We start from the raw sequence: 27,397 nt of genomic DNA, 5'->3' as shown, positions 1-27,397 counted from the left end.
GCATCTACATTCTGTTAAGAATCGCTCGGTACCACCGCTGCAGATGAAGGTGTGAGGAATTCTGCATTTGGCTCTCCTGTGGCTGCACACCGCAGTATCGGTCCCTGTACCCCCAGGAGAAAGGATGCCGCATCTGACCTTGCTGGTCTGAGGAAAATAACTGCACACTTCAGAAGAGAGCGGTTTGCGAGCCACATTCAGTCTGGCATGAGGAATATGAGCAGCAAATTCTTAAAATAGTATGGATTTTTTCTGCAGCCTTCAGAAGCAAGTAGTTAGTGTGCGTATGAGCCGGTGAATTGTTTTCCTCTGTAAAGGAATTCTTGGCTGAGGACAAGTTTATGTCCCTGGAGCAATTTATCTCCCTTTACCCTAACAGCAGATAGCTAGGGGCCGGTCTCCTATCAGATTTCCTGGTTGTAGTTTAGCTTGTTTACAGCAGTCTGCTCCAGCAGCAGCTCCTCCCTGGACGCCATGGCGCAGGCAACTGTAAAATGGCTCTGAGCAGGGCTTGGGCATGGGCACGCCAGCTGCCCGCAGCCTCCTGGAGTTCCTTCAGCTCTCCTGGCTGCCCACGCCTGGCTTTGCACAGGTCTGCACACTGCCAGAGACGGTGCCCCACAGCCTGCACACCGCATCCGACCCTTGGCTGCATCCAGCCACGCCCTCGTTGTCTCATTCCTTCTTGGTAACATCAAACACTTGGTCAGTTTTTCCCCAGAATGAACACCGTGGCTGGAAGCTCTCCTCTTAGCCTTGTCTGGCTCATCCTTAGCTGAAGTGGAGTCAGCCTTGACCATGGCATTGTCCTCACGGGAGAGCGTGGCCTTGGGAAGGGAGCAGTAACTCCTGGAGCAGCCCTGCTCAGGGACCCGGCTCCTCTGCCACCGCGGGGCTGGCTCCATCCACAGGCAGTGAAACAGCCAGCACAGAAACACCAGGTTGCGTTTCACGCTTGGGAATACTTAAGGGTTTTCACTTTATCCTGCAAAAAAATGAAAAAAAAAAATCAAAAAGAGAACAAGCAGCTTAGGCAAGTCATGGTGAGGAGGCACTCAGAGCTCCTGCTGGTGGTCTGGCTGGGATAAAATAATACCAGGCTGACGTCTCCAAGCCATGCTGGGACATGGCTGAATGCTCCCTCTGAGCATCCAGCCTGAAGTGCTGGGAGTCGTGGTTTTTTTTGCTGTGAGTTGTGATTTTTTTCCAGGAGCAGTGAGAGCTGCCAAAAGGACAATCAGAAGTCTCAGCTTCAGAGTGGAAGAGCTGGAAGTCATAAAAAAGTTGCATGGGCTGGAGGTAGCACAAGGCACCTGGATGCTCAGCTTGAAGCCTCCGAGGATCTGCATTGTTCTAGCACAATTCAGGAAAATCTGGAGTTTCCACATTCTAGCAGACCAAATTCAAGCATCTCCAGTAACAGGTTTCAAAGACCTTTAGTTATGTCCATCAGCGTGTGAGCTGAGAGGGAAACAATGAGCTGAAATACAGACTGTAGCTTTTCCTACTTTGCTTCTGGTTTCCTGAGCTTTGGGGTGCTTGATTTTATTGTTTAACTTAGCCACAGGACTAGCTGCGGGCTCCCTCCTGTGTCTTGGGATGTCAGCCTGAGAGGACACCAGCACTGACTCTCTTATTGTTACGTGTCCCTTCCTTAGCCGCAGATTGCTTCAGGGGATGGCACTCTGGAATTTGACCCGTGAGCCCTGATAGTGGAAATAATGCACTTCTTGCCAGAGCCGCGAGAGACCGAAAGAGTAACTTCAGGCAATTAGTTTAACTTTGACTGTAAATATTCCTCCTCATTCCTTGTGACACTGTTAACAGCTCTGCTGGCAAATCCCGATTCTCTGGCAATATTTAAGCTGCCTGTCAGTTGGCAGAGGCTTGGTGGTGCCTAGCGCGAGGGAACAGAATGAGACCCAGCTGAGCGCAGTAAGTTCCCGTTCGGCTTCTGCCTCGTGCCGGGGAGCTCTGGGTGCTGGGTGGCTCTGGGGCAGCTTCGGGGCTGACTCTCTTCCCGACGAGCGGTGGTGTCTTTAGAAGGTGGATAAAGCTGGAAAAGCTTTAAAAAATCCCGTTACAGCGGCATTTAGAGTGATAGAGTCCAGACGGTGCCTCGACACCCACGTGGGCTGCGTCTCCCTGGGACCATTGATAAAGGCTGGCTTCAGCGGCTGCATTTCTATGCCACGGATGTTCCTTCCTCACAATCTCTGGCGGGGAAAGCGCTGCTGCTTGTGCCAGGAACCGAGGGAGACCGAGCTGTGACCTGAATGCACAAAACAGGCAAAATTTCCACTGGGCCTGGGCAGGGTTAGAATTAGAAATCAGAGCAGCTGAGCTCACTGCATTCGCCCTGCAGCTCACCGCCAGGTCAGGGACCCTGCATGGCTTTAAACGGGACCCACAGACACACCTTGGTGCCGGGAATTTGCCCGAGCGTGTCCTGCATGTCCCTTCCTCATTGACGGGCAGGACGAATGCCCGCAGGGCTCTGCTCCGGCACTGCACACCTTGCAGAGGAAAAGGCACGGCCGTGTCCGTGCGCCCCGTCCCGTGCGAGACTGAGCGCAGGTAGCTCGTGGGGCTGGCTGCACTGCGGGTGTGCAGCACCCGGCCCTGCTACGGGAAGTGAAAAGAAATGGCAATATCAGGGCTGCAAAAGAGAAAGTGGGAGGTGTTAGAGGGGTTAGCAGCTTCCTGAGGCTGGCGCACCAAACTGTGCTTCTCTTTTCCAAGTTAGAGGTTAAGCATGCCAGTGAAAGCGCAGCGACAGCCAAGATACCTTGCCTCTTAAAGATGTACGGCACCACTGACCGTCGGACAGTCCGTGCTCTGCCTCCTTGCAAGGCCACTGCTCCCAGGGGTCTCAGTGGGACCCGGGCACTTTGCAGGGCACAGGAAGGGCTCTGCGGGGTCCTGCGGGCCCTGTTCTCAGCCCAGCACCGGCACCGCTCTCAGTCAACCACAACGTGGCTCTGGACTGCCTTTGGCACGTGAGCTGTAGGGTGCTGATGTCTCAGGATACAACCTGCCGGCTTTGGACGGTGGGTGATGGGACTGCAGGACCTTGCCTGCCACCCCAAAACTGCTTCTTGCCCTTGCTGCCATAAACGCACAAGCCCCAAGGTCCTCATCCACGTAGACTGTGCTGGGGCCGAGTTTGCAGTGGCACAGGGCAGAGCCTGCCCTTTTCAGTGCTGCCCAGCAGTGAAATTGCTGCACCTCCATCACCGGTGCACTGGCAGCATTGCCTCAGTGCGTGGGGACACCGGGTGAGCTTTTGTGTATCTGTTCCCTTCACACACCTGGGCAGGGAGTACACGGCAGTGCCACGATGCCAGGGGCAGCTGGCTGCATCCAAACAGCTCTTCAGGCTATGGGTGAGCTAAGGGCAGCTCTCGGCTGCTGCTCAAAGCAGCAATTGCATGCATCAACAAAGAGGTGAGGCCAGAGGAGGTTGTGAAACCCAGGACCAAGGGATGGGGCGGATGCCTCCGTCCGTGCTCGCTGAGTGCTGTGCTCAGGGGAAGAACTTGTCTGGCCGCCCCTCTCGCCAGCCGCGGCCAGCAGCACCGCGGCACAGCACCCGCACAGCTCCCTCTGCGTGGCGGGCAGGGCAGGGCGCACTGCCTCCCTTTGCCCCACCTTTTCCAGCTTTTTGGTGGGGGGAGCTTATAAGTGTCACCTTACGAGTGTAAGAGTGGCCAAAGGAGCTGGGCAGCTCTGCAGGCATGGGGAGGAGGAGGACGAGCAGGCGCCCGCTGTCCTGGCGGTGACGGTGCCGCAGCCTGGGGCCAGGGGTGCAGGGTCTGCCCTGCCCAGGGGACGTCTCCTCGGCTCAGCAGGGTAAGAGAAAGCAAATCCCGTATCTCCTCAGGGGAGGGTGAGCCGGGCAGGGGGGTGCTGGGCCACAGGGATCCTGTGTGACCACCAAAGGCCAGCACCAAGCCAGAGGCTCACTTTCTGTGCCACTGCTGGTGCTGCCATTCGCCTCCTGTTCTGCTTTCAAAGCAAGGTAGAGCCTGGATGAAAGGAGCAGGAGGAGGAAAGGAAGAGGAACGACACTGATTCCCAATGAGCCTCCTTGCCTGAATTTTTTCTGTTTGGCTAGTTACTTCTCTGTAACATGCCCATTTCTCTGCCGGGTAGAAACTCACCCACATCAAAAGAGACCTGACCCTGGCAGCATCTGGCACATTGCAGCCCAGAGGGATCAGTGAGTGGGGACAAATGCCAGGCACAAGAGCCACCTCTGCAGCTCCGGCACCAGCAGCCCCACAGCCCAGCCAGCACCGACCGCCCCGGGAAGCAGCCGGCACCTCCCCGGTGCTGCCACCCCCCCCGTTTTTTGACAGATATATGCATCAGGACGAAGAAGTGCCCGCCCGCACCAGAAGCCATGGAGACCACCAGCAGCACCCCAGCGTCCGTGACTCCCCAGTGGGATGTGTTTCCCCAGAAGACGCTGGACTCCATAGACATCGCGGTCCTCGTGCTGTACTTTGTGTTTGTCCTGGCTGTTGGGCTCTGGGTAAGCATACACTGTTAGTTTTTGTACGTGCCCTGTTATACTGAAAAATATGGCTGATTGGGCCTTGAATTATTCTAGTTTGGCTTGAATCAAGCCACACTTCGCTGAATTCAACTGCACAAGTGCAAGGGTGCGGTGTACAGGTCCTTACCCTCACTTCAGCCCGGGGAAGTGCCCTCGCTGCGCTGCAGGAGGGCTCTTCAGCTCCAGTGTTTGCAAAGGTTTTGAGAACACTTGTAAGGAAGAGGTTGTGAAGTACCAAGTATTACTACTAATGTTTTGTTTATCTGGGAGGGAATTGCTGTCCTATAAATCATCTGTGCTTGTCGGCAGTGAGGTTCTGACAGCAGATCCCATAAATTAAAAATACTCTATATACAATTAAGACATCCTTCTGGCACGGCTTTTATAATAGCAGAAGCACAATCTGGCTGCCACAAGGCAGAGATGAATGGTTGCTGCCTTCACACGCGGTGCATAACTCACGATACCACATGAAAACCTCTGACATCTCTGAAGAGCAGCAGTCAGTGAGCAGTGCCTGCAGTGCCTCGCATTTCTCCTGGCTGAGCCTGATAACTAGGGATGTCCGCAGCTCCTGTCCAAAATTCTTGGCTTCCTTGTGGATCTGGAGTGATGACAGGGCACTCTCCCCCCGGGGAAACGGCCACGTGCTCGGTGCTGTTCTGAGCAGCCACCGAAATGATCCTTTGTTCTGCTGTTCTGCTTTCCCAGTCCATGTGGAAGACGCAGCGCAGCACTGTGAAAGGCTACTTTCTAGCCGGGGGACAGATGGTTTGGTGGCCTGTAAGTATCTCTGTCATCGTACTGCTTGCCCCTAAGTTACAGTGAGACTAAAAAGCAGTTTGGTCCAAGCAGAATGTATTTCTCCACACAGAAACAAACAGGTAACACCCACGGTTTGCAAAGACCCGGTTACAATTCTGTTGTTTTTCCATGTTCAAGGAAGAGGAGCTGCTGCAGGGCACCCGCCCCAGCCCTGGGCACCATGGCAGCCCCGCCGCAGCTGGCCAAGCCCGTCTGCTTCCTCGTGCTTTGTCTGGAGAGCTCTGGCAGTAGTGGGGTGGTCCCTGCTGTGGTTGCAGCTCTGTGTTGCTCTCTGCTAGGTGGGGAGCTTCATTTGGGCTGGCCTGGTGAGTCAGTAGGTGCTCATACAGGAACCTGGAGGCCCGACATTCCTGGGGTGCCCTCCACCTTCTGCCCTGATCCTGCATGAGACCGGACACCCAACTGGAAGCAGGATGCCCCTAAATTTGCCCCCAAGTGAGCAACACATTGAAAGTGATGAAAGGAGCTGGAGAAAGGCGCCGGAGCCACTGAGCATGTAGGCAGAGGGTGGAAAGGATTCATGTCCCACAGCAGGGTGTGTGGGAATAGCATCACTGCTCAGCCTGTGCGCTGTGACACAGAGCTGCCCCACGCCCGGCCCCGTGCACCACCAGGCCCAGCCGAGGGCACCGCGCCTGACCTCCCGCGTCTCTCCCCAGGTGGGCGCATCCCTGTTTGCTAGCAACGTTGGGAGCGGGCACTTCATCGGCCTGGCTGGGTCAGGAGCTGCCTCAGGAATTGCTGCGACAGCCTATGAGTGGAACGTGAGTGTGGCATGGCACGGTATTGCATGGCAAAGCACGGCACAGCATGGCACAGCACGGCACAGCACAGCACAGCATGGCACAGCACGGCACAGCAGCCCTCCAGCTGCCTCTGTGCTATAAGGGCAGGTCCCCAGGAAGCCAAGGAACTGCCACACAAGGGCAGAGCAGCTCCCAAGGCTCAGAGTCCTGCTGCAGGCGCTCAGAGTCACCTCCAGCTGCTGGTGGCCTGAGGCCTGTGAGAAGTCCCCAAGTCCCCAGGGTGTGCGCTCTCCCCCCACTTGATCACAGCCTTAACCAGCATCCATGACCCTCCTTTCCATTTGTTTTGCAGGGGATGTTTTGTGTTTTGGTGCTGGCCTGGCTATTCCTTCCAATTTACATAGCGGCAGGAGTAAGTAAATGGGAAGTTGTGTCCACCAGTGACTTTGTGGGATTCACACCGCCTGCTTGGCTCCTGGGCTTGGCCATTCCCTGCTGCAGCTGCGTTGCTCCTGACAGCAGCGAGGCAGCAGCAGAGCACCCGATGCCCCTGGGGCCCGGTGTGTGAGGGGCTGAGGGCTGGGCAGGAGCACTGCGCACAGTGCTCGGGCTGCCAGCAGCAGGGGAGAGCTCTGACATCTCCCACGGAGCTGGGGGCTCCCGTATCTCACTCCCTGTTTCTCCCGCACAGGTCACTACCATGCCAGAGTACCTGCAGAAGCGCTTTGGCGGCAAAAGAATTCAGATGTTCCTGGCGATTCTCTACTTGTTCATCTATATCTTCACCAAAATATCAGTAAGTAGGAAAAAAATGAAAGGAGGCTGAATTCAACTCACTTCGGAAAGGTGTGCTAATCAGCAAGACCGGGAGAGGCAGTGACTGCCCCCTCCCTGTGGTATTGGAGATGGGAGTATTTTCAAAATACCTCAGGTAGTCTATAATTGTTTAGGAAGCTACACAAAAAGAATTAGAGCTTTTTTCCTGGGAGGGATTTGAATGCTTGCTGCACTAAGGGGGAAACTACATGTCAATGTCCTGAGCAATAATCCATTGAAAGTTAACCTGATGGATGCACTTGTTGTTAGATTTTGTACGTCTGGCTTGCTCGCCCAGTTTCCCTTTGCACGTTCGTTTCCTGCTCAGACACCAAACACTGCTCTGTGCGGGATAAGAACGTAGGAGTCGGTGTGCATTCAGGTGACGAGTGCAGTGACTTATTGCTCCTGTTTGATGTAGTGCCCTGAATGAATAACTGAACCAACCCTTGCGCAACACCTCGCAAGCTGTTTATTAACAGGGCAGCAGTGCGTGAACTGGTGAAAGCAGAGACCCTGCCCGTGTTCTTCCTGTGCAGGCAGGGCCCGGGGGGGGTGAGCTGTCTGGCCCATGCTGCCTGCGGCCCTGGGGGGGGGGGGTGATGCATCGCGGGGTTCCTGTGGGCACCCAGGGGCCAGGCTCAGGTGCTCCTTTAGAAAAAACTGCCCCTTTGGTGCACATTTCTGATGATATGATGCCTGATACAGAAAAGGGATTGCTCAGATGCATTTATACATCTGTCGCTCTATGGTCTGCGGTTTGGCCATCCTAAAAGGCAGCGACTCCACGTAGCTGCGGAGCAAGGTGGCTGCTGGGCCACCGCACCCCAAGGACACTGCCCTCGCCCACAGGCTGGGCCCTGCCAGCAACGAGGAAGTCACTGCACAGCCCAGGGCACCGGGGCTGGCAGCAGACAGCGGGGAGCTCAGCACCTGGGGACTCCGGTTCCTGCCCCCTCCTGCCCCCTCGCTGCCTCCTCTGCAATGGGAAGGGGTCAGCTCAGCCCACCCAGGCTCCTGCACGCAGGAGCTCTGCAGACTCCTCCTGGGGTAGCTCCCACTGCATCCCCCCACAACAAACTGTGGTCCTAAACTCATCTTAACACGAGACGGAGCCTGGTCCCGTGCACAGGACCTGGGGCTGCAGAGGGATGTGCAGAGAAGGGGAAAGAGGCAGCTGAGTCGTCCGAGCGTTCCCACTCCCTGGCTCGGCCAGCCTCGAGGGGCTCGGTAACACCATCAGCAGCTGCACTGACTGCTTTGTTCCCTAGGTCGATATGTACGCTGGGGCCCTCTTCATTCAGCAGGCCTTGCACTGGGACCTCTACATTGCAGTTGTGGGCCTGCTGGCAATCACTGCTGTCTACACTGTTGCAGGTACGTGGCTGAGGTTCAGTCCTAATGCAGGCATTTCGCAGCACCGCGGATCCTGCTTAGTGAGCTGAGTGCGTTCATGCAATGCACGAAGCATCCTCACGCGTATGGTAGGAGCCCTGCACTTCCATCCTGGCTGGTTTTGCCGTCAGTATGGGGAACAGCAAAACTAGCAATTGGTAACTCACCTGTTAAAAGAGAATTATGAGGTCAGAGTAAATGAACAGCCCTTGCAAGGCCATGCCAGACATGGATGCTCCTGATGGGGAAGTTATACTCATGGCATTTGCCCAGTACAGTTTCTCCTCTGGGCTTTTTGGAGGTATGAGGGACTACCACAACAGCGAGCCGTGTAATGCGGAAAACATTGTCAGTCTCGGGTGCCCTTTTGGGGCTTAGGAGTGGCCAAATGGAACAAAGCCATGCACGGAGTAAGCGGCAAATCCCAAACAAATAAAGGTTGCTCCTTTCTCACTGCTCACCCCGTGACGTTGCTCGTAATGATCCCCCCCCATGCCTGCTTTTTTTCCTCCTCCTTATTCAGCTTGGGCTTTGTCTTGGAGCTTTTCCACGTATTTCCCGTAGAAGTACTTATACTGGACTTTGGCTTTTTAGTGCCAAAATGGTGATTCATTACGATTCAAAACATGAGAAGTTTCAGCCAAAGCGCCGTGCAGAGGAAGGGCTGAGCTGCCCGCTGTGGGCAAAGCGCCGGGCAGAGGTGACAGCGCGCCCGGCAGGGCTCTGGGGCTGCCCTGCTCTCCAAACGCTGCCGAGGCGCGAGGGGTCCGGCCCAGAGCAGCTCCCGTTTCCCACCGCTTGCTGCCTCTCTCTTCTCTCAGGTGGCCTGGCCGCAGTGATATACACAGACGCGCTGCAAACCCTCATCATGCTGATCGGCGCCGTGACTCTCATGGTCTTCAGTGAGTGTTGCCCTGGGGTCGGGTTGCTAAAACTGCGACAGAATCTTTAACACATGGCGCGGACATGCTGGGTCATTACAGCTGATTACTTAATTGATGTTCTGAGAAGTGCTTTCTGTGTATTTTCCTGCTGAAATATAACCTTACACAAATAATCTTACAGTAGGTCTTTATGTGGCAAAAGTGCACAAGTACTCCATGAAAAATACCTACAGAAAAATGTTCTGAAGTAGGATAAGGGATGAGCAAGCATCTTCTCTATCCAGCAGGTTTACGCCATCCCCAGCCCAGTGGTAAAGTCACTAGCTTCTGACTTTAACGAGTACCTCTGGAGGATCACCCTCAGCAAAGTGAGTACGGAGCACGGAAGATGATAACTGCTTCTTGTGACCTGTTTTAGGCTTTGTTGAAGTTGGCGGTCTTGAAGGCTTGCAGACAAAATACTTTGATGCCATTCCCAGCACCCGCAAGGAAAACAGCAGCTGCGGCTTGCCAAGGGAAGATGCTTTTCACATTTTCCGGGACCCTGTTAACTCCGACCTTCCCTGGCCCGGGGTTTTGGTGGGAATGACCATCCCGTCCCTCTGGTACTGGTGTACAGATCAGGTGGGTTACTGCTTATGCCTTTGACTGGTTTCACGAACATGTTCTCGGTTGTTTAAATCTGGTTTCAAACCTAAGGTTTGCAGCATAGCCGGGGCTGTTTATTTTTTATGGGAATGCAGTAAAATCTGATGCTTTCAATCCTCAACCTGCAAAACCCGACATGCACAACTAAGCTCTGTGAATAACTTTAATGTAACAAGGGGGAAAATGTGTGTGTGGAGGGTGTTAATCTCAGTCTGTAAAGTTTGTTTTTGAACTTCATCCTTCTACTTCTTTCAGCCTTGCAGGGGTCTGACCACCGTCACACCTAGTGACAACATCAGAGGCAGCGGGAGTGAAGCCCTGGGCAACCTTCTGACGTTTCTGCAGCATTCTTCTAACTCGATTTGCTCATTTCAGGCTCTGTCCTACCCTGAGAGGAGTGCTGCTGAACTGACCAGACTCAGGCAGCAGGTCAGGGCAGTCCCCAGCAAAAGAAGGAGGAAAAGAAATCATGAGCACAAGTGTGATTGGTTTAAAACAGATTATCAGAGTCAGTACACTGCATAGGCCAGGCTTGGATTTGATGACACAAGCAGCATCTGTATAACTCTCAGGACCTGAAGCAGGAATTGTAAAGCTACAGCAGAGCTGTGTCTTCACTTTCGTAAGGTTTCAATGGTTTAGAGGAGCACAAAGTACGCAAACGAATGCAGCGGGAAGCCTGTGCTGCGAATGATGCAGCCAGCAGCTAGCTCCTCTCTGCCCGACAGCAGACCCAACACATTTCTTAACTTCTAGGTCATCGTTCAGAGGTCTCTTGCTGCTAAAAACCTCTCTCACGCCAAGGGAGGCTCCCTGATGACCTCCTACTTGAAAATTCTGCCCCTCTTTATGATGGTGATGCCGGGCATGATCAGCCGGGTTCTCTTCCCAGGTAAGTGCTGCAGGAGAGAGCTGTTCCCTCTGCCAGGAACTAATGACAGTGACTGCTCTGTGGAGCTGCTTCTCACTCCCCCTTGCTTATTTCAGATCTGGTGGCTTGTGCAGACCCGGAAATTTGTCGAAAAATCTGTGGCAACCCATCTGGCTGTTCTGATATCGCTTACCCTAAGCTGGTCATAGAACTTCTGCCTGTAGGTGAGGAGCCCAGCAGCTGTGCTGGCACCAGTGGGCTGGGCACCAGCCAAGAGGTGTCTGTGAGAAATGTCCAGAGAGGAAAATGCCCTGCGACTATAATTTCAGTGGGGTTACATTGGGCTTGATGAAACAGCAGCAAGGGACAGCGTGCAACAAGAGATGGGTGATGCTCCAGTGTCTAGAGGTCTAATTCTTACAAATTCAGATAAGAGGTAAATAGATGTTTAACAATAAGAATCAACTGCTAAAGCCTCCCTGCCACTAGCCATTTTAAAAATGGGGCTAAATTAAAAGTCTGTTGTAGTTCGAAGACTTCAAGGTCATCCTGCAGCTGAGGTTATTCAGGAGTCCTCAGGGAGGCCACACTTCTCTTTCCAGGACTCCGGGGCCTGATGATGTCAGTGATGATAGCAGCGCTTATGTCCTCCTTGACTTCCATCTTCAATAGTGCCAGCACCATTTTCACCATGGACCTCTGGAAACAATTCCGGCCTCGTTGTTCCGAGTGGGAACTCATGATTGTTGGCAGGTACGGGGCACCAGGGCATGCGTGTTCCGAGCCTTCGAGAGACCTTTTGACACGACCCTGCTGCCCCTCTGGAGATTTAGCATCTCCAGTATCAATTTATCCACTTCAAACTGGGAGAAGACAATGAATATGACCCCTGTATTTCAGACCATTTTTAATTACAGCCACTTCATTACAGCATTGTTAGAGGTGGGGGGAAGGAGCTTGCTCAGGTCAAACCAAACTACAGGAGCAAGCCCAAGATGCCATAGCACAAAGACATGCAGAGACATGAATGAAGCAGCTGGAGAGGACGTCTGGGGAAGCCTGGGCAGGGCAGGTGCAAGGGATCCACTACAGTTGAGGGCAGGGCGAGAGCCCCGTTCTGCACAGGGGTGCTGGGCGGCTACAGCAGAGGCCTTGGGGTTACAGATCTCAGCAGGAGCCCTGCAGGCTGAGCAAGTGGAAAAGAACAACCTGGGCTACCAATAATGACATCTTCTTCTTGCACAGGGTCTTTGTGCTGCTGCTCGTTGTGATCTCCATCCTGTGGATCCCACTGGTCCAGGCTGGTCAGGGCGGGCAGCTCTTCATTTACATCCAGTCCATCAGCTCCTACCTGCAGCCCCCTGTGGCAATGGTGTTCATACTGGGTTGCTTCTGGAAAAGAGCAAATGAAAAGGTAACAACTCCCCTGGGCTCAGTGCAGTCGCCTCTGTGGCCTGACAGAGGCTCAGAGCACAGCCCCAGGCTGCAGTCCGGCCTCCTCCTCCAGTGCTTAGCAGAACGAAGGCACCCAGACCTCTGCAGAGCCATCAGCCTGGGGCAGGAAGCAGTAATTGCTGCTGGTTTTCAAAGGCTCCACTGGCATTTCAGAAGTAGTGAGATGACTGTGTCACTTGGTTGCAGGGTGTTAGGGCCTCAGTAGCCATTTATTAGATGCACTCCTATGATCATCAGGGGTCCTGGGAACTTAAGGAGCCAAATGGCAGCAGGAATCCAAAGCCTCCAGCTCCTCTGCAAAGACTGGTGCTGGGTACAGGGCAAAGCCTTCCCAAACTGGCTTTTACTTAGGTGGAGAACAGTTGTAAGCACCCACAGTTAGGGCAACCATTAGGATGTGAATATTTCCCTTCAGCGTATTTTGGCATAAGACATTATACCTCCCCTCCGTACCAAAATGCACGACCCACTCGTCCCCATGCAGCAGAGGCACCAGGCTACTGTACCAGCACCGCACACCTAGAGGAACAGCAGGAGCAGAAAAGGGAGGCGAGGGAAGCCAGCCTAAAAACCTGCAAGGAGAAAGCCTGGCCAGCTTATAGCCTGCAAGCACGGGTATAGCCCTGGGTCCTGGGCAGGTTCATGCTTCTTGCTCCAGTAAAGAATATCCCTCATTTCCTAGGGCGCGTTCTGGGGCCTGGTGATCGGGTTGCTGCTGGGCGTCATCCGACTGGTGCTGGACTTCATCTACCCGGAGCCCCAGTGCGGGGAGCGGGACCTGAGGCCGGGCGTGGTGAGGTACATGCACTACCTCTACTTCTCCATGGTCCTGGCTGCCATCTCCACGCTCACCGTGCTGGTCGTGAGCATGCTCACAGAACCCCCCTCGGAAGAAATGGTGCGTCAACCCCTCAGATTTCTTTCATTATTCTTAAATGGTTTCCAGGATGCCCCAAGTTACTTCCAAGGGAATAAGGTGGAGATAAATAATCTGGAAATTGAAGTTTCCGTTCATTCAGTCTGTGAAAACATTCGCAATAACTTGTAACAGCAATCCCTCCTTTGATCCAGCACCCCGCTGCCTTGCCATTTAAGGTTTTGGTCCCGTAAATCCAGAGTCCACCCTGGAAACTGGTCAACCGTAGGTGTTAAAGAGCTGTTCTTAAATTCAAATGTGTTTAATCCATGACATTAGCTTTTCCCCTCTATTTTCCAAGAAATTCCAGCTTCTTTATCCATCTTTATCAACTCTCTTACTAATTTAGTGAGGAACCATTTTTACTCGCAGAAAAGAGAAATCAAGGGCAGAGAGCACACTTCCTCTGGAACAGGTTTGTGCCAGTTTGACTATTTTTAATTGACACACTGAGGCTACAGAAAAACAAATAACAGGAAGGAGGACTAGAAGGGACCTTCAGAATTCATACAGCCAATGCATCCTCTTGCTTCAAGCCAGAACTAACCCGATACATTTCTGAAAAACCTCTGGCAAACTTACTCTTAAAATCACCAGAGAGGGAGAATGCCCAGGGAGGTGCACGATCAGTTCGAGAGCTTACCTGCCCTTCTCAGTAAAGGTTTTTCCTCATCTTTCTAGCTTCATGTTGTGCTCATCCTTTCCTGTCTGCCCTGTCATTGATACTGAGAAAATTCCTCTTTAATGAATCTTTTACATATTTGAAGAAAATTATGGTTTCTCGCATCTGTCTTGGCTTCTCTAAACAACCCCAGTTCTTTGAATCGTTCCTCACTGGCTGCAGTTTCCATTCTTTTGCTCCCTTCGCTGGCCCGCTCTCAGTCTGCATCCAGTGACGGTCCCATGCAGAAATGGCTCCTGCTCAGTAACAAAAAGTGAAGAATGTGATCCTTCAGAGAGCTATCACGTTCCAGACAAAACTAAACCCAGCATGCCAATGGTAGCCGTCGCTTCTGTCATTAGCAGCTGAGCACTTAGCTGTTCGCCTGCTCCAGCAGAGCAGGAGAACAGATTTTGACCCCTTAAAGTATTCTCTCTCCAGGCTGCTGTGCTGCTAAGGTAGTCCTTTAAACAACCATGAAGCAGTTTTCTTTAACACCACTCTTCATGCCATCAGATAAGTCGGCTTACCTGGTTCACACGCGGGGATCTACCAGTCAAGAAAGACCTAGCAGTCAGCACTTCTCCTGATGCTGCAAAAGGAGCGTGTGAAGCTGAGCGTCCCGCTCTCCAGATTGATATAAGCATTGCCTCTGAAAATAGTTCAAATGATAATAAATGTAAGTGCTCCAACACCACATTCAGTAATATCCACAATTAACAACCCTACGCGTTATGTAAAGGCTCTGAAGACAAGAAAAGTTAAAACTCCTTCCTCTGGATTTTTGTATCTTCAGGGTATGCTAAAAGGTTTTTACCTGACAGTTTTACCTGAGCAAACATTTAATTTCTTTTCCATCTCTTGATGGCATTACATATGCTTGAAATCAAGAAGGAGCTGGATGGGATACAGGAAGCCATGCCCACTGTCCTGCACTAAAGATTAGCGCTATTTGCACCTGCTGCAAGGAGAACTGATTGAAAAAGGGGAGGGTGGAGGAAAACCACAATTATTTTCATGAAATTCCATTTCTGTTTTTCAGTGATGTTTTCTGATCGACTCTAGCAGCAGGGAGAACCCAGAGCCCTGGGCGGAGTTCTTGACAGATCAGTGAAGGAGGATTTACATTTTTTAAAACTTGTACTTGTCGGTATTAGGTACAAACATGCATAGCAACTCGTTCTGCACTTTCCAGCAATGATTATCATCACTTGTTATTGCCAGGCTTGGGACACTGTTTGTGCAGCTCTGCAGCTTTTGCTGTGTATTCCTCTGATCTATAAAAAGCTATTGAAAAGATCAATTAGTTAATGAGTAAGTTAAATGCTGGGAAATCTCACTTGTGTTGTGTATGAGCACAATCTTCCTGGCATTTTGTCACGTATGTCCTAATCGACAACAAAGCTGGGAGAAATCATTTTGCACACGTGTAATGTGGAGTGACCCTAAACGGACTAGAGCATGCACGTGCAGGAGGAAGCTGATGGGCACCAAGCAGTTACAGCTGAGCTTTCAGGTGTGCTCTCCTGCTATGGTTTCCTAGAATGCTGAGAGCAGCAGAACCTGAGCTCAGACCTCCAGGGAAGAATGAAATTGATCCTGCAGCCCCAGACAGATATTCCTTGAAGGGTTCCCCACACCTCAGTGTAGCTAGTGTACTCAGTTAAAGAGTGAGGATGCATTTTTGCATCACAGCCTTTGTACAGGACCATACTGATACGTCCCTGGGATTTGGTTCGTCAGTGAGATTTATACCTCACTATTTACTGGCTTTGTAGGCACGACTGACACCAAAAGGAACTCGAAGCTGATGAAGACCTTTCTGTGGCTCTGCGGGATGGAGCGCAGACCAGAAAACTCTGAGAATGTGGCGCCGACTAAACCCGAGCTTCCCATGGCTTCCCTGGAGGAGAAACCGCTGGTGAAACATGTCCTGAACATCAACCTGATAATAAGTGTGTGTGCTGGCATCTTCCTCTGGGCCTACTTCGCGTAGCAGCCAGCCATTTGGTTCCAGATGAGATCAACTAATTTTAATTGGTGTAAATAATGATAATAATTAGCAGAGGGTTAATGTAATTCATAATGCTTTCTAAATCTTATTTAAGAAGACAGACTCTCCTCCCTAACAGCTTATTTCTTGCAAGGAGCCCGGCCGTGGAAGGTGCTGAGCGCTCGGCACCGTCCCAGCCAGAGCCGAACAGGACCCCCGAAGAGCTCCGGCAGGCAGCTGGGCGGGAGCTTTGGTTATTTCAAGTATTTAATGACGCTCTGTGTGGTAAAGCACTACCTGAAATTCGGGAAATCTGGATTCTGCTCCTCTTTATGCCTCCGCGACCGCTTTTACCGCACGCGCTTTGCCCTCGGCATCCTCTGCCTGCGGCTCGGGGGGGTCGCAGTGCCCGCCCCCCTCCCCGGATCCGCCCCTGGCCCCGAGGGGGCGCCCACGGGGGCACCGACACGGCGGGGCGCTGAGCGGGGCCGGCGGCTGCGGGGTGCCGCTGCCGGGACGGGCTGGGCGCGAGCGGGCGCCGTTCAACCGGGGCCGGGAGAACGAACGCGCCCCCAGGAGCGGCCTCAACCCGGAGGGGGAACGCGGCCGGGCGGTGCCGTGCCTCGGCCTCGGCCTGCTGCTCGTGAGCTGCGCCGGCCGGGCCTGCGGCTGCTGAGACCCTTGTTACGAGAAGCGGGCTGCTCCCGGCCGGAACCGGGGGAGGCGTGGGGCTGGGGGACCGGGGGAGGCGTGGGGCTGGGGGACCGGCCCCAGCACGGGTCCGGAACCGGCCGCGCCGGCCGCTGAGGGGCCCCGGCCCCTGCCCCACGGCGCGGCCATGGCGGCGGCCCAGCGGGACTCGGCGGAGCCCGCGGCCCCGGAGCGGCAGAACCTCCTGGCCCTGCGGCGGCTGCGGCGGCACGGCGAGGAGCAGGTGGGGGCGGGGCCGGGGCGAGAGGGACCACGCCCTGCCCTGACCACGCCCTGCCCTGACCACGCCCTGCCCTGACCACGCCCCATGCCGCCCCGCCCCGGTCACGCCCTGAGCCTGTCCTGCCCCGACCCCACCTTGACCCCGCCCTGCTCCCGCCCCGCCCTGCCCCACCCTGGCCCCGCCCTGACCCCGCCCCTCTCGGTGCAGGCCCGGCTCCCCCTGCACCGGCTGCTGGTGACGGCGCGGCTGCGCGAGGCGGCGGCAGAGGAGGAGGTGGCAGGTGCGTGGTGGGGACCTGGGTGTGCGCTGAGTGCCGCCTCTCTCCTCTCGTTTCTGCCTCTTCGCTCGGGACGTGCCCCGGGGCACGGTGCCGCTGTACGGTGCAGAACTGCTGCCGAGTTGGAGCAAATGCCACGTACTAAAGCTCTTTGTGCTGCACGCACACGCAGGCACGATGGGCAGCACGGAGCAGGGATGCGTACGGGCCCTGTCGTAGCACATGAAATAAAGCACCATTTTTGTTGGAGCTTATAGAGAAAATGATCACTTAGGAATCCTTCCTAAGGAAATAAGACAGGACTATTAGAAACCCTGAGCAAGAATTTATTTTTACAGTATGATACAGTTTTACAAACAACTTTCAAGCATGACTTTCTCAGCCATCTTAGATTTTTTTTTTTTTTTTTGGTGAGTGGGATACATTAAGACAGGTACTTAAAATTGTGTCAGTTTGTAGCAATGCCAAGCACAGGCAAGAACCCAACTCCGCCTACAAAACTACTGAAGTGCTCCGCATTTGAGGCCTTCAGGTGGTGCACCTGCAGCAGCCACGATGGAACTTCATCTGGCGAGTAAACAAATGCTGACAGAAATTGGAGGCTTCAGCTGCACTAAGTGGTGCAGGATTTGGTGTGGTTTTAGGAGCTAACATGGACTGGGTCACTGCGTATGCGAAGAAGGGAACCCCATGGTAATGATATTCCAACATTTCTTCTGAATACCAAAAGCGTAATTTGTAAATCTGGGGCAGAGAGAGCGCACAGAATAGAACCATCAGCACACGCTGCTGGAACTATCACTATAAGCAGTTGACAAACTGCCAGTTTTTCTTTTGAAACAAGGTTATCACAGAAGGCTGTTTGAATATGCCTCAAAATACAACTCAAGAGAACCAGTCTCAGGTCTGCTACTTCTCTGTTCCAGCCACGTTCTTCATGTAGTGGAGGTAAGTTAAAGAAATGCCTGGTGGGACCCAACAACCTCAGTTCATCTTTGTACAAATGGGGCTTCTAAAATCCACTGACTGCAGATGCATAACCACCTCTTCCTCCATACGTTGGCCTAAAGTAAGAACTAAGACCTGAATAACGGTGTGGTGGTTTCCAAAGCTCACCTCTGGAACTTGCTCCAGCTCATGCTTGTGATAACTACCCCAGAACAGTAATCTGACAGAAAGGGATGACACATTCCATCAAATGTAATAAGAATGTGCTTTGTTTTCAATGCCTGGGACTAAAAGCGAAAGCTCATTTACAGGAGCAGAAGCTGATAAGTTATTTTTGTATTCACAAATGATTTTGTAATATGCAATTCCATAAAAACTCTATCCATTCCTCTGCAGACTTGCAGCAGCACAATACATCTTATCATCCGAGATCTAGCTTCTCTCCAAGATCAAGGTCCCAGGTAAGTGGTTTCCATTAGCTTCTCCAAAAGAAAATTGTAACAGAAATGGTAAAACGCTTCCTTTAAGGTTAAACTGAACATTAGCCATGGTTACATCCCCTTCCTAGTAGCCATTTGTGTACCCATGGAGTACAGTACCACCATCCCACTCCTTCATTCGTTTACTAAATCCCTGCTGCTCTTTTGCTCATTTTTTACCCTCCCATCCAACCAGTCCGCTTGAGACCCTTGCCCAGATTTTAGGGTGCAACTGGAAACAGCTTCTGCTGGCGGATCTGCAAGGTGGACAGCCCGGGGTGCTGCACGCCCCAGGAGTACAGAGCTCCAACATAGCATTAGGCCTGTAGATGCCATGCTGTCTTGTGGTTTATGAAATTTGAATGTGTTGTGATAGAAAATCCCTGCTGCTCTAAGGATGGATTTCACTCTTTCCACTCAGTGCTTTACTTCAGGACATTAAAGTTGCAGTGGTAGCACATAACATCCCCACCAGACAGTTCCCAGACTGGTATATGACAGTGGTGACATCTCCTGTGACACATCCACAAGACACAACTGAGTCACAGCCTGTGGAAGGGACAGTTGCAGAGTGCCTTAATCTCCTGTTCAGAGCAGCAGCCTGCACACCAAAACCTGTCGAGGTAAGCTCGAGAGACGGGAGCTGTAAGAAATGTCCCCAGTTGCCCTCCCGCAGCAACGGCAGCAACCTGCCAGCCCCTGAGCCCCCCGCCCTGACACTTGATGCTCATTCCCAAGGATGACAGCGAGGACGCAACCGACAGCCCGCATGCTCTTGCACCCAAACTGCTGATCCCAGCAGAGACAATTAGCCGTTTGTGCAGAACTGAAGAATGTGCAAGCCCAGGAGACTTCCTGAAAATGTATTTAAGTCCTTTACAACTTGCCCTGGATTCAGGTACGCTGCACACGGTTTTACAGATGGGCATCCCATTTACTCACATGGCTGCAGTTCTGGCTCATGCCCCTGAACTGGGAGGCAGAAGAGCTCGTTACGGGGCGGGAGCGGTGAGCCGCTACCAGCAGGCGCCTTCCCTCCCGAGGCGCACCTGAGCAGAGGGCAGGGGGCAGCCAGGCTCGTTCTGATGCGGCATCAAGGAGAGCGCAGCCAAAACGTGTGGAGCTTGTCACCAAGAGCCACGCATCCCCTGGGAAACCCCTGGGAAACGCAGTTCACTTCATTACAGGAGTGTTACCCCCAGGGATTGATTTCCTCTTCTGCCCCACCTCCCGTTCCCAGAGAGCGTATGGCCCATTCCCTCCCACTTCTCCGCATGATGGGGGCTGTGCCCAGCGCTTCTGAGGGATCCCCGCGTGAAGGAAGAGGCACGTTCAGTCCCAGGCCACGTCCTCTGCAACCCGTGAAACAAGAGCACAGGGAACAGGCAGCGCCCCGCTAGCTGCAGAGCCCCAGGGAGGAGCGCTTTGCTTCTGACAGAGCACGAACCATGGGCACTCCCTGTGCACAGCAATAAACAGGCCTCAGGCTGACAAAAGATGGTCTTTAATTTTTATAAATGTTCACCAACTGTTGCATCAAACCAGATGTTCAAAGTTCTTTCAAAACTCAACCATTTTCAATGAAAGCACAAAAAAACAAACACTTCCACAGTTTTACCTCAAAACTTGCAAGTTTCACATAAACAAAAGCAGGCTTGGTTAATACAAATAACTATGAAATAAGTATTAAGTATTGATCATTGAGTAGCAATGAAATGATTAAAGATACAGTAAGTCTCCTTCTACAGTATGACAGTCCTTCAAGGCACTAGAATACGTCCACAGTTTTGATGAGGCAACTGATAACCAGCAGTCACCACCAGCACTCCGGCATTTTTTGGTTCATGTTTTTAAAAAGAATCTGCAGCAAATCAGTGAGGGAATGTCTCTTGCAAGGCATCTCCTTGTAATGTCTTAAGAACTAGAAATAAAAGTCTAACCATGACATTAAAAAGATTATTTCCATAATATATGCGCTTTAAATAACTAACTGCTTCTTAATCGTTTGGAATATTTGCTAATACCGGTTGTATTAGCAGCAATTAGGCTTCCTATGCAAGTTTCTGCATTAATTAATTTCTTCTATCCACAATTCTGAAAACCATTGTTGAGACACAGATCATTCAACTTCTTCTGAACGGCTCAATCACTTTTGCAGTGACTCACAAGCCAGAACTCTACACAGGTTTGCCATTTTGCCAGAAGAAGCTTTTCACTGTTAAGTCTGTTAGTTTTCCCACCAGGAGAGGAAAGTACAAAAAGTTTAAGAGTTTCCTCTATAGAGCAGTGCTTTCCGTATCGTCAACATCTAGCGTGAGATGGTTGTGCAGTTCTTTGCTCGCTGTCTCTGTAAGAAGCTCTGAAGAAGCGTTTTGAAGTGGTTCTTGAATACTGGAATTGGAGTCTGCACAAAAAATGAAACAGCAAATTTAGCAGTCTGGCAGTGACATCGCGTTCAATAGTGTATTTCTGGTGCATTTCCTTAGAAAGAAAAGGGAAAGGAAAGATCACAGGCTCTGCTAAGAGGGCTGGAACATATGTGCATGCGCACACAAAAACAGAAGAAGGCTGAGCCAAACTAAAAATCTTATCTTTGGGTTGCTTCACCTGTATTTTAGGCACATTAAGAAAAGCACTTATTTCTGAAGAATGGAAGGAATCGAGTATGATTTAATATCGCATTCCTCAAATCCCCACAGGAGTGATATTATACTCCAGACAGTAATAGCAAAAACAGGATTGCCACTCAGCATAAAATTCGGCACCTAGGCCACCATCCAAGTAAACAGCACCTAAGACTTGTCAAAGTGATGAGTACATGTACAGTGCCAAAAGGAGGCCAAAAATTTTGGATTTAAATGGTTCAAGTTGTTTAGATCAATAAATCCAAATAAACATCTTGCCTTTAAACTAAGGTGACATCAACAGGAATCTTGTAAAGACTTTGAATTGTATCTTAAGCATTGAAGTCTTAACTTTAGTACAGAACTTAGGCTGTAAGTGTTCAAGCTGAAAACTTTTGAGCTAAGTGACATGGAAGAGGCCAAAGCATATACAGAACTGAAGTCTTGAGTGCAGCCTCCCCTGTTTCTTTCTCAGGCCCACTGCATAAGGCTGGCTGGCACCCTTGTAATTTGCAGTAATTTTGTCGTGACACTGCTAATATAATAGCTGGAACTGTATCATATTGTTTCCTGACGCCAACCGACTTGTCTTGCACAGGACAGTCAAATGTGCACTGCTAGAACGTTCACAAAAACATTATTCTAGGATTGATGCTTTCTGTGAGGAGTGAACACATTTACTCCCACATCCTGTATTAAAATTTTAGTGGTAAGTAAAATAATCCAGAAGGCACAGAACAAAACACTGGTGCTGTTACAGCGTGTTAAATGCCATCCACCTCAGTGAATCTTTAGCAAAAAGACTCCTGTCCCCAGCCCCCATTCTCATTCTGAAGACCAGTGCCCTGCTTCCAGGACTGTGAACAAGGCTGCGTTGCACTTACAGGAAGACACATGTTCAGTAGACCTTTGATAGCAATGAAGAAAATAATTACTGTGTCTACTTTAAAATCAAACCTTTTCACTTAACCTTCACATTCACAATATTTCAACTAAGACCCTGATCCATGCAACCAAACTTCCTAACATCAGCAGCTCCCCTTTACCCAACTGCGATGTTTGCTTCTACAACAAATAAAAATGTAAGTACTTTCACAGCTAGCTGATTTGTTTTTAACTTTAGATTTTTTTAGGCATTTTTACTATTGTTATTAGAAGCACCATTACATAGAAGAATAAACTGCTGTTATGCAATTTCCCAAATTCTTACACAGTCCCTTACTCCAAATGTTCCACAACATGCTGGGCCCCAGAAGAGGTGAGCACAGAATCCGAATAGCGGAGATCCCGCACCTTAGTATCTATCATTACCTACAGTACTGCGGAATTTTCATTTCAACTATGGTTCAAATACACTTCAACTTTAGAAACAGACACAGAAGTTCTCCCTACCACTACTGCATACTCAAGGATGAATCAGAAGAGGAGGTATCTGGAAGTGTGACATGACACAGGAAAGGAATATGTGATAAACAACAGCACAGCTAACGTTGAATATAAAATGAACCAGTGTACAAAAAACACGGATTTCTATGTGATTTTCTGTAAGTGGAAAAAGTACAACATGAAACTGCCCAGTCAAAACATGAATTTTACACATTCTTCTCTCCAGTACTTTTAGTACGTTAATGTAAAAGCAAGCATAAAACAGCCATGCTTTCTGCATGCCACGCTAATGATAATACAAGCAAGCAGTGTTATTTGTGACGGGTTAGTAGTGGGCATTAGCACACACATGATTATGAATCAGCAACATTTTTGGCCAATCATATGCCTTTTCCTTACCATTGAACTTTCCAATACAGTTCATACTGAATGCAGGTCAAACATCTAGATTATTTAATAAAATTTTTGATTAGAATATTCTTTCCAAGGGCTAATAACTTCAATACCACAAACAGAATTTGAGACATTACTGTCCAGTATATGGACAAAGGAATTCATTATCCTGAAAATGGTTCAGAATTCCAGTTCTGATATTAGGAAGTTTGCTGACAACATATTTTTGGCTTCCATAATTCCTGTTTTCCCTTGCTTCACTATTTTAGGTTAAAATTAAAAATAGCTATTTCACATTGTGAATTAGGTAAGACAGTTTATGGCATCAGGCTGTTTAAAAATAAACACGTGTCTCAATGTTAGAGCAGATACTCTTACATAATATGCAGTGATGTTAATTCATAGCAATTATTAATTCTTTTTTAAAAACAGATTGATCTAGAAAAGTTGGATGATCCTGCACTGAGTGTACTGCAGTAGGTAAACTTGGCTATTGCTTTAAGTGTTCTCTTTTTTTTTTTGGTGGAAGGCTTTTGTTTGTTTTCCAAGACACACTGAGTTCTTAAGGTTCCTTTACCAGCTTTGCTAAAGAATGATTCTTCATCAGCTTTCCTTTACTGACTCTCCTGCATGGTAGCTTTCATACTATTGCTTACAATATACATGGCCAATTTGCTACGGTTTGCACTAGGGAGGAATGATATTAAGTCTTTTCAATTTCAACATTTTCAGGTTAACAGTCAGTTCTTAATTTCAGTATTTTCTTTAATTTATTCAAAGTACAAGACAGCTGTGTATCTCATGCCTGTAATGACTGAAAATGCGCTGTCCCCAAAATTCAGCACTAAAGCTTGTAATTTACAAGTTTTTACAACAATTTACAATCCTCTGCTCAATTCACAATTGCTCTCATATGCCAGATGCTTTGTTTGTGTAACTTAAACTCCCTCCACTAATTAAGCAGCCCCCTGCAGACCAGCTGTATATTGTTTAGAATGCAAGTATTTCTCCAGTTACATTAGGGTTAAACAAATCTTGTTTGTCTGCTATCATTAGAACAGTTTCCCTCAGAACCAGAAAAAATCCAAAATGAAAACAAGCACAGTCAACGTATGAAACATGACTTCGAAATTAAATTTAAATCTTTGCTTGAAGTTTGACTCATCAGCACAGTTCCCATTCTCAACTTATTTGCAAGCACTGTAAAGATCCCAAACTTAGCCTTATTTCTGAATTGTAATATTAATAGAATGCTAATTTCAGAGTCTTTCCTGTAAGCAGTCAAATCGTGAGCTTATTCAGGATTGTAGCTTTAACTTTTCCAGCCTGCCATGCAGTTGATATCTTAAAAAGGTAGCATTTCCAAACCATTATCCATGAACAATAAGATTATTAACGTGCTGTTTGGCAGCTGCGGTTGAACAGGCTAGTACTATTAGTGAGACTGAGGCTGACAGAATGCAAATGCAAACATGCCAGAACGCAGATGCTGCTGCATCTGCAAAGGGGTTTAGTCACAGGAACGTGTATTTTGCCAAATAAATTCCAAGTAGTTAAAAATAACTGAAAACCTAAAGTGAAAGCTACATTAAAGTGCAACCACAAAATACTGAAGGAAAAAACATGAGCTGCGATATTTGCCTGCACTGATGAGAAGAAACATTTCAAATGGGTCGCTGCTTCACACCTGGTAATTGTGTGAAGTGTCATTCAAAATAGTTATTTTTATGATTTGTTCTGAAGTATAAATTAATGTTCACAGGGCTATTAAAATTAAGCGTAAGGCCTAATATAATGTCTCTTACAACCAGAATGATATGTAGTAATGAGATCACATACAGAGTTGACAGAGAGCACATATTCCAAAGCGCATATACAAAATAAAGCTACAAAAAATATTGCTGTGCAGGAGCATTTTAGCTTACATTGCATGTTTTCTAGTAAGTACAAACCTTATTCGCAGTAACCATCCCCACCTGTGAAGGCATCATGGGGTAAAGCTATTAGGCAACAGAATTTATACTTCGCATTCCAAAACATTAGTCTTATTGTACAGAAGCTGCAGTGTCATTAGAAAATTTTAACCATTATTGAATATAAGTAGAATTAAAGGCGTTAGTATTTTACATTATCTGTTCCTTCAGAACTTCCTAAAATAAACATTTCAGGAGAACATTTCAAGATCCACTAGCTTTTACTGTATCTAGCCGTTGTTTTTTTTCCAAGACTTAAATTAACATTATCCCTATCAAGGTAATAACCACAAGCTTCGGGAAGTTCCCGTGAGAAGATAGAAAATTTGGCCCTAACTCATGAACGTCTCAAAGCAGAAAAAAGTCTGCATTTAAAACAAAATCTAGAAACTGGCCTAAGATACACAGTTAAATGCACTTGATTCTTCAGCTTCTGGATGTCTGACTTAAAAGGCCATCAGAAGGCTTCATTCTCACGGGGGAGAAAATTCTGTGTTAGTGCCTTTTCTATTAGGACATGTATCAGTGACTACATTGCCAATTTGTTATCTCCCATGTATCCTGAAATATACTATCCTTGGCTGCATCTTCTCTCTCCTCCAAGTATTTGTCTTTTCAACAACAAATGCATAAGCCTGAGACTGCCACAGCGCCAAGGCTAAATCCCCGCAGAGCTGGTTGCTGTACTAGTGTCTTGCTTCCCAAGCAGGAAGAAAAAAAAAGCAAGCTACTGCACACTTCTTCCCAAGCCCTTCTGCCTCATGAATGAAGACATTCACTATCTGGGGAAGATGTCCCAAAACCTGTTCTGTGCATGGGGAATGTGAGCATTTTATTTTAACTGAGAATTAGCCATTTCATATTCTAACTGGTATTTGTCCTTTTCAGTTTTTTGGAAAAAAAATACAGCTACAGACATTTTCTTCATTCCTGGTCCCTGAGGAGACAGCAAACATGAAGGAATCCACTCACCTGTTACTATTTTGGAAGCTGTTTGGGTGGGATTTGCAACAATACCATCTCCAGCCAGCTGAGAAGGAGGATGAGGCGGAGGGGGAATACTAGGTCTGTTTCTGGGTTTAGGCACTGGCCGCGGCCTTGGCAGTGTGCCGCTGTGAGGTGGAGAGTGAGACTGAGAGGTTTCTTGAGTAGATGACTGTGACGATGGGGAACTAGTACTGTGTTTTCCTAGAGGGGGTGTATCGGGTGGTGTTGGAGTCTGCGGAGGAGTGTAACAGGGCTGCTCTGGTCCGTGCTCACTGCTGGCTGCAGCAGGAGGAGATGCTTGACTGTTTGATTTGGGCTGCAGTGGAGGAGTAGCCTGTGTTGGGGGCTGTGGTGGCGGATGGCTGGGAGCTTGTATTGGGGAAAGGCTGCTGGAGTATCGCCGAGGTGCAGAAACCTGGGAGCTGGAGGTCTGGGCTGCTCCTTGGTTTGCATGCTGGGCAGGAGGAGAAGAACTTCTGGCAGGTGGTTTTGGTGAGATGGAAGGTGGCTGAGCAGCTGAGGCAGAGCTCTGGCTTGCTGGCTGCCCTGGTGGTGGGTTGGCTGGCTTGGGAGGTGCTGGTGCAGGCTTTTTAACAGCTGTGAAGATAAAAAGGCGAGATTTCATGGCTGAATGTTGTGAAACCAAACTCGTGAAAAAAAGGAGTTAGTAGCTTTAAACAACCCTTAAATACTTTATCAAAATCGAGTACTGTATTATTAAATAAAAGTGGTTATCAGTAGGAAGCTACAGAAACACATACTGGTTTACTAACCAACAGCCTTTGAGTCATTTCATTAAAAGCGTTGGTAGCATTACTACCGACATTCCAAAGATAAATGCAAAGAAACTAAACCATTATCTGGAATAAAGGAAGAGATACTGGTAAAGTTACTTCAGAAAGCATTTTTGCAGTATGTAAAGATTTGAAACTTAGTGCTTTGAAAGACAAATGAAAAAACACACCTCTCCTCATTGAATGGGGACTGGGACCTGCTGCATTCTGTGGCTGATTAACAGAAAGCTGATTAGTGCTACTTGCTGGCTGGTTTTGGGCAATGCTCGCATGCCCACCATTTCTCACAGGTGGAGGAGTAGCTGAAGACACGTTGTCCTTAGATTTTGAGGTACTGAAAATTAAAAATCCTAAATTAGAAGATGATTGCAAAATGCCTTGCTCAGATCAACTACATCAGTTACAGTTTACAATATCAACTATGCTCCAGTTGTGACCCTCAAACACCTCAGAAAAGCTTCTGCACTGCTGGTATTTACTGATAAACTAAACACTGCTAGAACTCTTCAAACAAGTCGCGAGCAGGCTTTGTGCAAACCTATACAAAAGATCCATTACCAAACTAAATCAGGAATCCAAGTAGTTTTACAGTGCTGCAATACCTGTCTGAATTACAATACCGGTATTTAGAGTGCAGTCTCCACACTAGAGCACCCTCAGTGCATTTTGTACGTCCTTTAATAGGAGTCCCAACAAAGATAGTTCACATAAAATTGCTTCTCCCGTTTCCTCAATCAAATATAACCATTATCCCTGCAACTGCTGGCCTTCTCAGAACATTGTCACAGCATCACATCTAATTCACCGGCAGTTATCTGGTAGATGTAGTTA

The 27,397-nt window shown here is 49.3% G+C and overlaps 3 protein-coding genes and 1 long non-coding RNA gene across 10 annotated transcripts in view; 2 read left to right on the top strand and 2 right to left on the bottom strand.

Annotated features, from left to right (window-relative positions):
- Positions 1-1,726: 1,726 nt before the first annotated feature.
- SLC5A11 (solute carrier family 5 member 11) lies at positions 1,727-15,852 on the top strand. Its single transcript, XM_035339315.1, has 16 exons — positions 1,727-1,935; positions 4,362-4,537; positions 5,273-5,344; positions 6,046-6,150; positions 6,485-6,544; positions 6,824-6,928; positions 8,220-8,325; positions 9,165-9,245; positions 9,646-9,851; positions 10,632-10,767; positions 10,863-10,970; positions 11,349-11,499; positions 11,992-12,160; positions 12,884-13,099; positions 14,295-14,457; positions 15,557-15,852. The coding sequence occupies exons 2-16, from the start codon at positions 4,406-4,408 to the stop codon at positions 15,772-15,774; spliced, it is 2,028 nt and encodes a 675-aa protein (XP_035195206.1). The 5' UTR covers positions 1,727-1,935; positions 4,362-4,405; the 3' UTR covers positions 15,775-15,852.
- Positions 13,088-16,179, bottom strand: LOC118174167. The gene is made up of 3 exons (XR_004754575.1): positions 16,069-16,179; positions 14,309-14,430; positions 13,088-14,035 (listed from the first exon to the last, which is right to left on the bottom strand). It is a non-coding gene; the product is annotated as an uncharacterized LOC118174167 (long non-coding RNA).
- A 180-nt stretch (positions 16,180-16,359) lies between these two features.
- TEX47 (testis expressed 47) lies at positions 16,360-19,827 on the top strand. 2 transcript variants are annotated; one of them, XM_035339314.1, is made up of 8 exons: positions 16,360-16,481; positions 16,532-16,705; positions 16,913-16,985; positions 17,827-17,930; positions 18,327-18,391; positions 18,831-19,032; positions 19,148-19,307; positions 19,650-19,827. In XM_035339314.1, the coding sequence occupies exons 2-8, from the start codon at positions 16,610-16,612 to the stop codon at positions 19,685-19,687; spliced, it is 738 nt and encodes a 245-aa protein (XP_035195205.1). In that variant the 5' UTR covers positions 16,360-16,481; positions 16,532-16,609; the 3' UTR covers positions 19,688-19,827. The 2 variants fall into 2 exon arrangements, with proteins under 2 accessions (XP_035195205.1, XP_035195204.1); XM_035339313.1 differs by lacking the exon at positions 19,650-19,827 and having other exon boundaries at positions 19,148-19,537.
- Positions 19,828-19,897: 70 nt separating this feature from the next.
- Positions 19,898-27,397, bottom strand: part of ARHGAP17 (Rho GTPase activating protein 17) — a 42,120-nt gene continuing 34,620 nt past the window's right edge. For 3 of the 6 annotated variants that reach the window (XM_035339306.1, XM_035339308.1, XM_035339312.1), the window contains 3 exons: positions 26,737-26,900; positions 25,758-26,369; positions 19,898-20,813 (listed from right to left, as the gene is read on the bottom strand). In XM_035339306.1, coding sequence (XP_035195197.1) covers positions 20,686-20,813; positions 25,758-26,369; positions 26,737-26,900 — 904 coding nt within the window. In that variant the 3' untranslated portion in view covers positions 19,898-20,685. Of the gene's footprint in view, positions 20,814-22,818; positions 22,864-24,764; positions 24,789-25,757; positions 26,370-26,736; positions 26,901-27,397 lie in introns of all 6 variants that reach the window. The other 3 variants (XM_035339310.1, XM_035339311.1, XM_035339309.1) reach the window with 3 other exon arrangements.

The sequence above is a fragment of the Oxyura jamaicensis genome, chromosome 14 (assembly GCF_011077185.1).
Source record: "Oxyura jamaicensis isolate SHBP4307 breed ruddy duck chromosome 14, BPBGC_Ojam_1.0, whole genome shotgun sequence".
Taxonomy (NCBI): domain Eukaryota; kingdom Metazoa; phylum Chordata; class Aves; order Anseriformes; family Anatidae; genus Oxyura; species Oxyura jamaicensis.
This window is presented reverse-complemented; position numbering and strand designations above follow the sequence as displayed.

Coding starts and splice junctions, on each gene's coding strand:
- TEX47 (XM_035339313.1), top strand. CDS start 16,610: ATGGCGGCGGCCCAGCGGGACTCGGCGGAGCCCGCGGCCCCGGAGCGG. Junction 16,706..16,912: donor GGCGGCACGGCGAGGAGCAG/GTGGGGGCGGGG, acceptor CTCTCGGTGCAG/GCCCGGCTCCCCCTGCACCG. Junction 16,986..17,826: donor GGCAGAGGAGGAGGTGGCAG/GTGCGTGGTGGG, acceptor TTTTGAAACAAG/GTTATCACAGAAGGCTGTTT.
- SLC5A11 (XM_035339315.1), top strand. CDS start 4,406: ATGGAGACCACCAGCAGCACCCCAGCGTCCGTGACTCCCCAGTGGGAT. Junction 4,538..5,272: donor TCCTGGCTGTTGGGCTCTGG/GTAAGCATACAC, acceptor CTGCTTTCCCAG/TCCATGTGGAAGACGCAGCG. Junction 5,345..6,045: donor GACAGATGGTTTGGTGGCCT/GTAAGTATCTCT, acceptor GTCTCTCCCCAG/GTGGGCGCATCCCTGTTTGC.